This window comes from Olea europaea, chromosome 3, assembly GCF_002742605.1.
Source record: "Olea europaea var. sylvestris chromosome 3, O_europaea_v1, whole genome shotgun sequence".
In the NCBI taxonomy this organism is placed as follows: Eukaryota; Viridiplantae; Streptophyta; class Magnoliopsida; order Lamiales; family Oleaceae; genus Olea; species Olea europaea.
In genome coordinates this window covers 1,018,025-1,027,293 of record NC_036239.1, presented here as the reverse complement: position 1 = coordinate 1,027,293, position 9,269 = coordinate 1,018,025, and the positions used below count along the sequence as shown (strand labels likewise).

Genomic DNA, 9,269 nt, shown 5'->3' with positions numbered 1-9,269 from the left:
AAAAAAAAAAAAAAAAAAATTTTTTTTTTTTTTTTTTTTTTTTTTTTTTTTTTTTTTTTTTTTTTTTTTTTTTTTTTTTTTTTTTAAAAAAAAAAAAAAAAAAAAAAAAAAAAAAGACAAAACAAAGCCAACATAGTGGTTTTACTTTTACTCCCGTAACAACACCCATGTCCCCACTCGGCCACTCCCCGGGAATTATGGAAAGATTGGTCGACCCGTTTAGGGATTATAATCAATTAGTTATTCGTCAAAGTTTCATTTATTCAATTACCAGAATTAAACGTGGATATATAGCTCAAAGACGTAGAACAAAAATCAACGAGAGATTATTTGTAAAAGGGCTCCATTGAGCCCTGTATCGGTGAGATAATTCAGGAGGCCCGTAAGGATCAACATAAAGACGATTGAGCCAACTTGATAATGCATGCATTTAATTTATTCGGAGCTATTAGAGTAGGATCCACTTTTTGGGAAATATGGGTCGAAGCAATAACAAGAATAGATGTTATTTTGTACACAAATTTAACATGAAAATCATCCATATACAAATTCCAAGAAAATTTTTATTCTAATTCTCAAATACAACCCACTCTCAAATCTCAATAATCCATATTAAATACTAAATATATATATAAAAAATGGTCCAAGTTACAAAAATACAAGAAATTAAACTCCAAAATGGCAAAATAAAAAATACATACGTAACATACCGAAGATGAGCGGGGAGCTGTGGAGGAGTTTATAGTTTGGAGAGGAGGCCCCAAATGGAAGAAGTGGATTTAGGTTTGGGTTTGGTTTATATGGTAATATGGTATTGAAATTTAAATTTTTTTTGGGCCAAAGAGTTGGGTCAGGTCTCATTTCTTTTTCTGCCAACAGCTGGACACGGGCTACTCAACCAAATGTAGTGGGCTCAACCAAAAAAATGTAACCTACATAGATCTTGGCTTGAGAAAGCACGGGCTGTAGCCCGGGCCAGCCTCTGCCCGTTGCAAAAGATGACAAATGTTATCCCTTTTCTTGGTGGCCTTTCTTTTTCCCTATGTTAGGGTGATGGCTGGACTAGATACAAGTCAATATTATCTTGCTTTGTTGGTTTTAAACGCCAACTACTGCAAAGGCTATAGCTTGCTCTGTAGCTTTAGGTTAATGATTTGCCTTGAGTTGTGTTTTTCTTTTGGTTAGTATGGGATCGAGGCAGATCAACTTTTCAATGCTGACTGGAAACTTTGCAATTATTTGTATTTTGGCTATGATTGAATTTGGATTTAAATATAGGCCCCACATGAATTCTATATAAATTACTTCTTTCCTTATCTTCAAGAGGGGTTGTATGTAACTTTGTTTTTAACGTTAATTTGGATTTCCATTTGTTATCGAGTATGCTTAGGAGTTAGGATAACTAGCAATGCTTTCAGAGGTCAGATTTCCTTTATGCCCTTTAATTGTATTTAGTGTAGGATATGCCGTATTCTCATGAAGATAGAACAAGTACCTCGAGGATTTCTCTCTTCACGTGTTTGTCTGCATCATTCAATTTCTTTTAGGGTCGGTTTCATTCTTTATTTACTAACTTGCAGTAAAATTTTATTTATGCGACCGTTTGTCACGGAACTTGATACTGCGACATTTGTTCAATTCGAGGACAATAATTCATGTAATTTCAACCAATATTTGTTCCACTACAAGAACTTACTGATTGAAAAAGGCGAAGTAGATTAAGCTCGAAGAATGACGAAAGCAGTTAAGCTTGAATATTATAATAATCCTTGTACTATAAACACCCTGGAGTAACAGCCTTCGCTAGTTACGATTGTTCTGGATGTTTCCGAAATAAATTTTGTTTTTTCCCCTTAATATTGCCTTTTAAATAATATGCAAATTGACCCCTTTCAACTTTATGCTTGTATGTGCGTATGGGCTGATATCATTATAACTTTATCCTCATTTACCTACTTTTGGCATTAAAAACTTTTGATAAATTCGTATATCATTTCTGGGCTACTCAAAATTGGTCGATCCTATTTTTGTTTACTGTTAAAGTTTGTCATGGAAGTTGTGGAAGACATAGTGATTATTGGCGCTGGAATAGCTGGTCTAACCACGTCTTCAGGACTTCACAGGTACAAATATTTTTTCTGAATTTATGCTCACTCCTATTCTTGGTAATATAAAAATTTTTAATTTTAAATCAATCAGATGTAGTTTTGCCTTTATGGTGTTTGTTTTTATGTTTACAATTAGGCAAAATGATGTACACTCATGGTATGGTAATGGTAATGTTAATGTTAGGTAAGACTGATTACAAAGTAGTTTTAATATTATACCAGAAAAAGAAGTTAAATGTTATAGTCTTCTATACGATCTAGTGTTGAAGAGTAAATTTATATAAATGATCAGAGTAGATAGAGATTTTGAGTTCAAGTCTCGTTGTTATTCATTGAAAATTTTGCACTGGTCAAATCTCCAGGAGCATGTTATTTAAAGTTTTTTTGGGATGAAGTGGTTCACCAGATAGGTTATACTTGGTTTTGTAGATTGGGACTCCGGAGTTTGGTATTGGAATCATCAGATAGATTGAGAACTACTGGATTTGCTTTTACAATGTGGACTAATGCATGGAAAGCACTGGATGCTATCGGCGTTGGAGACATCCTTCGTCAAAAGCACAACCAACTTAGTGGGTAATTACATATATAGATTCAAACATTTTCTTGTCATCTATTTGAATTTTAGCTTTCTAATCTGATTGAAGTATATTTTATTTGATGAATTCTACAGAATTTTGACTACATCGGTAGTTTCTGGGCTTTCAACTTCAGAAATATCTTTCAAGTAAGTTTTAGATGGATAAAGGTTTACAAACATTTCACGCAAGTTCCGAACCTACCAAGCTTTCTTTTGGTTGGGACATAGTTGCTAAGATGCAAATAGGTATGTTTCCTTCAAAAATAATTGTCCACATGCAGGGATCACGATGTGAGGTGCGTAAACAGGAAGGCGCTACTGGAAATTCTGGAAAATGAACTTCCAAGAGGTACCATTAGATATTCCTCCAAGGTGGTCTGTATTCAGGATGCAGGTTTCTTTAAGTCTATTCATCTTTCAGATGGAACTGTCATCAAAACTAAGGTAACTAATTTGGATCGGGATATAAATTTCTCATAACTGAACTTCAAGTTTCGAATGAACTAATTAACTCTGGTTAGATCTTGTGTTCCTGAATCTTATATACAAGGTTTTGATTGGGTGTGATGGGGTGAACTCTGAGGTGGCGAAATTTCTAGGTTTCAGTAAGCCAGCTTTTGTGGGGCGAACGGCCATTAGAGGCTTTGTAGATTTTAAAGATGGCCATGGTTTTGAGCCAAAGTTCTCCCAATTCTTTGGAAAGGGTGTCAGATATGGTATCCTTCCATGTGATGAGCATAGCGTTTACTGGTTTTTTACCTATAGTCCCTCTTCCCAAGGTAAATGAATTAAATTCTACTCTTACTCGTACACTTCTTTTTTGTTCTTGTCTGCAGTTCAAATGGGAAGATGAAATCAACATTTAATTCCAGATTGATTTTCAGAATCATAATGAATTGCCTTCTAAATGTAACAAATATGTAGTCAAGAAGTCCTATATTCCTGATATTGGACTGGGAGGAGAGTAATTCCTTCGAACTGAGTTGCAATTACAGGTGGATATGTGATTTTTATATTTTGATTATATAAAGGATTTTAGGGGAGCCGTTAGAGGGAGAAATGGAAATACATAGACAGAGGCCTAAGACCTCCACAGTAAATTTCTTCTCAATTTTTAGTGAAAATCTGCAACTAACTCTCAAACAGAGGCGAATGTAAAATTTGGATGGTCTCATTTAACTTGGGATGCACAATGAATGAATTTTCTGAATTTGACTATTTTGTAACAAAAACTTTTGCAGACAGAGATATAGAGAAAGATCCAGTTAGGATGAAACAATTCGTATTGAGCAAGCTTGGAAATGTCTCTGATAAAATAAAGGCTGTTTTTGAGAACACTGATTTGAACAGTATGGTGTGTTCACCACTGAGATTCAGACATCCTTGGGAGTTGCTATGGGGAAATATCAGTAAAGACAACGTATGTGTAGCTGGGGATGCACTACACCCCATGACGCCTGACCTTGGCCAAGGTGGTTGTTCTGCAATGGAGGATGGCGTTGTCTTGGCCCGGGTTTTAGCTGAAGGATTAAGAGAAAAGCAAGAGAATGCTGAAGAAATTGAGTACCAAAGGATCAAGACAGCATTGGGAAAGTTTGCTAAAGAGAGGAGATGGAGAGGTTTTGATCTCATCTGTACTTCATATATGGTAGGGTATATACAGCAGAGTGAAGGGATTGTGATGAATTTTCTGAGAGACAATATTTTGGCTAAATTCTTGGCTGGGACACTGTTGAAGAAGGCTAGTTTTGATTGTGGCAAACTCTGAGCTGAGAAAGGCTTTTAAGCTCTACCAAACATGTTGTAATACGATTTGATTTGATGTGTGTTTCAATTGATAACAACCTGTAAACATGGGTCTCTTTGAATAAAAAAGACAAATAAGTTAGAAATGGTGCTAATTATCAAGCTCGTTGCCAAAAGTATTGCTAAATTGTGCCTCTTTGGATTTACAAATTTTCTATTAATCCTGTTAACTACACATTTGAATATACATAATAATAATAATAGCCTGTTCGAGAGTGATTTTCCTCCTCAAAAAATTAATTTTTTGACCGTTATTTCATTATTTCAACCTTAATATTTGATTTCTTTTCTTATAGATGGACCTCACTTTTCTCCTAACGTTCAAAAAATCAATTTTCAAAATTACTCCCAAAACAAGCTCTAATACTTGAGCTTTTCGGAAACTTTCAAATTACAAGAGGCGTTGATGTATTATTAATCAGAAATGAGAGGACTATAAGAGTAATTATCTCAAATATAAAGCACATAGGAGAGAATGGCTTGCTGCAAAAGAAAAATGCGTGAAATGACTAAAGAGCCCCCTGTCGTTCATGATATTAACTGGAGAGAACTCCGCTGAGCTCGAAGCAGACGAATTCTAGGATTTCTTCAAAAAATCTTACAATCATCGAATCTCAGGTTCCGATTTAAACTCGTAATTTCTTCACATCGGAAATTAAAGTAATTTTTCTACTTATTTTGCAGCCTAAGAAATTAATCGAAACCCTAGTTTCCCCTTGCTTCCGTAAATCTGGAAAGCCAACATTGAATCCCCAGATTTTGTATGTATTTTCTATATTTCGATTAATTCCATTCGTTTCTCAGATATTTACCAAAATGACTCAAGACGTTGAGATGAAAGAGCAGTCCGCCCCCTCGAACCCCGTGTCCTCCGCTGCTCCCTCCACTTTCCAGCGTAAGTATCTATAAATGCATTTTGATTTACTTTCTGGGGTAGGTATCTAAATTTATTTATTTATTTTTTTCGGTTTTCCTTCTCTCTTTAGAATTGAAGGAGATAGTGTCCTTGATTGAGATGGGGGCCTATTCACGAGAGGGTCGGAGGATTGTTAGGGCGATTAGGTCCACGATTCAGTTAAGGAGGAAGTTCAAGGCTTCTGTGCTCTCTGCGTTTCTCAATTTTGTGCTTCTACCTGGATCCGAAGCGCATTCTCGCCTATCTTCTTACCTTCCCAAGGTGAACAAGACAGGATTTTTTTTATTTTTTAAATGAATAACTATATTAAATGGAGAACTATAGTGTATGAATTGATCAAGTGATTACTTGTACAAGAAGTCTATAAAGGAGCATTAAGTGGAAGAAACAACTTTTGAAATTTACAGTATCTGAGTTGTACTTATTTTGCACTAATTTAGTTTACATGCACTTAATAAGTTGTCTACTGTTATATTATGTGGTCATTCTTTCAATGTACCATAGTTAAGATTCAGAATCCCACTTCCTCTGGTATGATATTGCATCTTTTTAGTACTTGTGTAAATGCTGACAAATTTAAGTGATAAAACATAGACTAATTTCTTTTCTTGAGCTTCATTTTCTCTGTCAATTTTTTTAACGGGCGAGTGAGTTCTTTTTATGAAGTTTATATGCCCATAGAATATTGAACAGAATTATATCATCAATATGGTGTTGCAAGAATAGTAGATGAAAGTGGTTGCCATTTCACATCGAGTTATTGTATCATAAAAGATTATGCTGTTTCCATAGGTGGATGATTTATTGTTGTTGTATCTCGTGTTATGTCCCCTGTTTTACAAAATTCAATGTAACTTGTAGGAGGATGAGCATGATATGGAAGTTGATACTGCATCATCGACAACTCAAGTTCCTGTGAAGCACTCCTTGCCAGAGCTTGAGATCTATTGCTATGTACTTGTTCTAATATTTCTGATTGATCAGAAGAGATACAGTGAGGTATAAGTTTTCCCACAGGCTTGCATATCATTAATGATGTCTGTAATTCTTATGAAACTATTTCTGAACTTTCTTTGTTGTTCTTCAGGCTAAAGCCTGTTCTTCGGCTGGCATTGCACGGGTAAAGAATCTGAATAGGCGAACTGTTGATGTCATAGCAGCTAGACTCTACTTCTACTACTCTCTCAGCTATGAACTTACTGGTGATCTTGCTGAAATTCGTGGGTATGACTTATATTTCTGCCAGTTCTTAGATGCTTGCAATGCCTATGATGCCTGACCTGAGGATAACACATGCATATTGTATGTTTTGAAACAACCTGAGCAAAAGGGAGCAAAAAAAGTTGAATGTTATTTTCCCGTCTTTTCTTGCTTATAATTGGATCTCTTTTTTTATTTTTTTTATTTTAATGTCTCATAGAGATCCTCACTTATTAACAGTAATCTCCTTGCTTTGCATCGGATTGCAACATTGCGCCATGATGAGTTGGGACAGGTTTGTCTCTCAATGGACAAGCTTAAAGTTTGTTATTGTGGTGGTGTTCTCATATTTTGTGTATGCTAAAAATGCAGGAAACACTTCTTAATCTGCTGCTAAGGAATTACCTCCACTACAACCTATATGATCAAGCGGAGAAACTGAGGTCAAAGGCTCCTCGTTTTGAAGCTCATTCAAATCAGCAGGCAAATTTTCAGCTTAATGCTCCTTCAGTTATTTATATCAACCTTCAAGAAATATGCTTCCATTTCTTTTTTCCTTTCTTTCCCACTCTATTTATTCTATTTTCTCTGTCCGGCAAGATCACTGTTGATTTCCATATTTGAGTTGAGATTGTTGCATTACCCTTTATCTGTAGTTATAGTGAGACATAAATATCAAATTGTGTTTGTAATATTATTACCGAGAGATGACAATAGTGGCATAGCTCACAATTCTTACATCTGAGAGGAAATTTGTTTTCATCTGTTAGGGACTTGCACAGTTTAAAAGGTTAATAATTTTTTAGGGTAGTAAGCAGATGATGTTGTGGTGTTTTGGCAACAACATTGGGCACTTCAGCTTTTGTGATGATACTCTTATATTTGACTCTGTGCCTCTTGTGCTGTTTTGGATTCAAATATTGATAAATACTTGACATATCTGCATACCGGTTATAATGTGTTTGTCTGCTTCCTTCTGGCATGTGTGAGAATGTTGTTCTTCCATAACTTGGTTTCGTTCTTAATTCATCACCATGACTAGTGCAGAATCAACTTTTGAATATCTACACGCAGCTCGTAATTCTGATCTTCTCTGCCATTTATTTCAGTTTTGCCGGTATCTCTTTTATCTTGGAAAGATCAGGACAATTCAGTTGGAGTACACTGATGCTAAAGAGTCCCTTCTCCAAGCTGCACGGAAAGCACCTGTTTCTGCTCTTGGTTTCCGAGTTCAATGCAACAAGTGGGCTGTTATTGTTCGCTTACTACTGGGAGAGATTCCCGAGAGAACTGTTTTTATGCAGAAAGGGATGGAAAAAGCTTTGAGGCCATACTTTGAGCTTACAAATGTGAGTTCTGAGTATGGTGTATTAAATTTGAAAACTTTTTCTTACAAATTGATGAGTCATAAACTTGAAGATCCCACATTTGTCCTAGACTTAACTAGTTAACTTATTGAGCTGATGGATGCTGTCAACTTACTGTCTGGTGACGGAATAGATTTTATGATAAAATTCTGTAGCTATCCTTCTTGTTAACATTATGCCTAGAAAATCTTTCCAGATAAAGTTGTTTATTGTGCCCTGAGCCTCTTTATTTGACCTTTTCTAGTAATGTCTGCATTTTCAGGCTGTTCGGATTGGAGATCTGAAGCTGTTTAAAACCGTTGCTGAGAGGTTTGCTAACACTTTTAGTGCAGACCGTACTAACAATTTAATTGTCAGGCTGCGCCATAATGTCATTAGAACTGGGCTCCGCAACATCAGTATCTCATACTCCCAGATCTCACTTGTTGATGTTGCTAAAAAGCTGAAATTGGATTCTGCAAACCCTGTTGCTGATGCTGAGAGTATTGTAGCCAAAGCAATTCGCGATGGTGCAATTGATGCCACACTAGATCATGCTAATGGCTGTATGATATCAAAGGAAACTGGGGATATCTACTCCACAAATGAGCCTCAAATTGCTTTCAACTCAAGAATTGCTTTCTGCCTAAATATGCATAACGAGGCAGTTCGTGCCCTTCGATTCCCTCCTAATTCCCACAAAGAGAAGGAAAGTGCAGAGAAGAGAAGGGAGAGACAACAGCAAGAGCAAGAGCTTGCTAAGCATATAGCTGAGGAGGATGACGATGAGTTCTAGTGATGAGAAAGTGCGTTTTGTTGGACTGCAGGATTCTCTCTTGCAGAGCGACGTCATAACTATCAAGAACATTTCATTTTCTCATAATGATGGGGCTATTTTTCTACAGTGGATTCTTGCCTTCATGTCCGAATCTCATATGAGATTCTGGTTTTATACTTGATCATTTGTGGTTTTACTGTTCTGTATTAATACTCAGAATCCCGTCTCTTCCTTTTTCGTTAAACACTAAATAAATTTCTTTATGAGCTCAAGGTTGATTCAAAATCATTGTTGTTTGATGAGGCTAATGAGCATATAGCCTATAATTAAGCTTCTTTCTTCTCTTCCTCGATTGAGGTCCCTTCCTGTTCTTCTACCATATTTCACTGCATCATCTTCATCATCATTCGGATTATTCTCTCGTGTAAAATATCCATCGTCCTTCACTTGGCTACCAAATATGTTACTCAGTAATGTTTCCTTCTCCTGGAATCCACTCTCAATTGAAGGGGTGAAAGGGTTTGATAAATATGTT

At 36.0% G+C, this 9,269-nt stretch overlaps 2 protein-coding genes across 3 annotated transcripts; both read left to right on the top strand.

Annotated features, from left to right (window-relative positions):
• Nucleotides 1-1,889: 1,889 nt before the first annotated feature.
• On the top strand, nucleotides 1,890-4,621 carry LOC111380936 (monooxygenase 2). The gene is made up of 6 exons (XM_023004616.1): nucleotides 1,890-2,123; nucleotides 2,538-2,684; nucleotides 2,782-2,835; nucleotides 2,970-3,132; nucleotides 3,239-3,467; nucleotides 3,930-4,621. The coding sequence occupies exons 1-6, from the start codon at nucleotides 2,050-2,052 to the stop codon at nucleotides 4,454-4,456; spliced, it is 1,194 nt and encodes a 397-aa protein (XP_022860384.1). The 5' UTR covers nucleotides 1,890-2,049; the 3' UTR covers nucleotides 4,457-4,621.
• A 354-nt stretch (nucleotides 4,622-4,975) lies between these two features.
• Nucleotides 4,976-9,019, top strand: LOC111380923 (probable 26S proteasome non-ATPase regulatory subunit 3). 2 transcript variants are annotated; one of them, XM_023004599.1, is made up of 9 exons: nucleotides 4,976-5,112; nucleotides 5,299-5,389; nucleotides 5,481-5,671; nucleotides 6,272-6,409; nucleotides 6,498-6,634; nucleotides 6,851-6,905; nucleotides 6,983-7,093; nucleotides 7,720-7,959; nucleotides 8,240-9,019. In XM_023004599.1, exons 2-9 carry the CDS (start codon nucleotides 5,311-5,313, stop codon nucleotides 8,750-8,752), a joined length of 1,464 nt encoding a protein of 487 aa, XP_022860367.1. In that variant the 5' UTR covers nucleotides 4,976-5,112; nucleotides 5,299-5,310; the 3' UTR covers nucleotides 8,753-9,019. The 2 variants fall into 2 exon arrangements, with proteins under 2 accessions (XP_022860367.1, XP_022860375.1); XM_023004607.1 differs by having other exon boundaries at nucleotides 4,991-5,154.
• Nucleotides 9,020-9,269: the final 250 nt, after the last annotated feature.

Coding starts and splice junctions, on each gene's coding strand:
- LOC111380936 (XM_023004616.1), top strand. CDS start 2,050: ATGGAAGTTGTGGAAGACATAGTGATTATTGGCGCTGGAATAGCTGGT. Junction 2,124..2,537: donor ACGTCTTCAGGACTTCACAG/GTACAAATATTT, acceptor TTGGTTTTGTAG/ATTGGGACTCCGGAGTTTGG. Junction 2,685..2,781: donor AAGCACAACCAACTTAGTGG/GTAATTACATAT, acceptor TGAATTCTACAG/AATTTTGACTACATCGGTAG.
- LOC111380923 (XM_023004599.1), top strand. CDS start 5,311: ATGACTCAAGACGTTGAGATGAAAGAGCAGTCCGCCCCCTCGAACCCC. Junction 6,906..6,982: donor GCCATGATGAGTTGGGACAG/GTTTGTCTCTCA, acceptor CTAAAAATGCAG/GAAACACTTCTTAATCTGCT. Junction 7,094..7,719: donor AAGCTCATTCAAATCAGCAG/GCAAATTTTCAG, acceptor CATTTATTTCAG/TTTTGCCGGTATCTCTTTTA.